Source organism: Emiliania huxleyi, assembly GCF_000372725.1.
Source record: "Emiliania huxleyi CCMP1516 unplaced genomic scaffold EMIHUscaffold_262, whole genome shotgun sequence".
Taxonomy (NCBI): Eukaryota; Haptophyta; order Isochrysidales; family Noelaerhabdaceae; genus Emiliania; species Emiliania huxleyi.
The window spans coordinates 80,213-81,278 of record NW_005200073.1 but is presented as its reverse complement, the minus strand read 5'-3'; the positions used below and the strand labels follow the sequence as shown (position 1 = coordinate 81,278).

At 75.7% G+C, this 1,066-nt stretch overlaps 1 protein-coding gene across 1 annotated transcript in view; it reads left to right on the top strand.

The window, feature by feature from the left end:
• Nucleotides 1-489: 489 nt before the first annotated feature.
• Nucleotides 490-1,066, top strand: part of EMIHUDRAFT_238109 (hypothetical protein) — a gene marked incomplete at both ends in the record, with an annotated part of 1,640 nt that continues 1,063 nt past the window's right edge. Inside the window, 3 exons of the mRNA XM_005777296.1 lie at nucleotides 490-531; nucleotides 656-678; nucleotides 832-1,059. Of these exons, the coding sequence (XP_005777353.1) occupies nucleotides 490-531; nucleotides 656-678; nucleotides 832-1,059 (293 nt within the window). The remainder of the gene's footprint in view (nucleotides 532-655; nucleotides 679-831; nucleotides 1,060-1,066) is intronic.

Here is a 1,066-nt window from a genome sequence, read left to right as displayed (position 1 = left end):
GCGGATCCCTCGCCGAGGGCGATCCCTCGCCCCCCCCCCCCCCCCTCGGGCGGGGGAACAGCGGCGCCACCAACCGAGCGGCGCACGCGGCCCTCGAGGGGGGCCCCTCCGAGGGGGGCCGAGGGCGAATCCCTCTGTCACACGGCTGACATACGCACGACTGTCACACGGCTGACACGATCCGAGGTTGGGAAGCGGCCCGTCGGCACGGGACCCACCCCCCTTCCCCCCGCCTACGGCAGGAACCGCCCTCCCGCCTCCGGCGGGAGCCGCCACGGCCGGCCAAGACGGCCTCCTCCACGGCCTCGACGGCGCCGCTCTCGGAGGCGCGCCTCGCCTGGCCCTCCGTCCATACCCACGACTGTCTCACGGCTGGCACGATCCGAGGCGAAGGAGCGGCCCGTCGACACGGGACCCACTCCCCCCCCTCCTACCCCGCCACGGGCAGGAGCCCGCGCGGCCGAGGCAAGCCAGGCTGCTCGCCTCGACATGGCTCGGGGCGGCGCCTTCGTGGCCGCCGCCATCGCCATCGTTCCGTCTTTCACCTGCCGTCTCACGACTCGCCCACCGACACGCCGCTCGCGCGTCGTCGTGTGTGGCGTCGAGCGGGCGCCCTCGCCGGCCGCCACGCTCCCCCCCTAGCGCTGCCTCGCAGGCAGCGCCGAGCCTCGCGGGCACGTAGCCCCGCTCGGCGCTCTCGGCACGGCCTCCGCCGTCGCCTCGACTCGTACCGTCTGTTAGGCAGCGCCAGCCAACGCGCAGGCGCTGCCTTCGCGCCCTCGGCACGGCGGCTCGACGCCCCTCCGCCGGGCCTCGGACACGTGAGCGCAGCCTCGCGGCTGCGGCGGCGGCAGCCAAGCTGCTCGCTTCGACATGGCTCGGGCCGGCGCCAACGTGGCCGCCGCCATCGCCATCTTTCCGCCTTTCGCACCGACTCACGATTCGCCCACCGACACGCTGCTCGCGCGTCGTCGTGCGTGGCGTCGAGCGGGCGCCCTCGCCGGGCGCCACGCTCCCCCCTAGCGATGCCTCGCAAGCAGCGCCGCGCCTCGCGGGCACGTCTCCC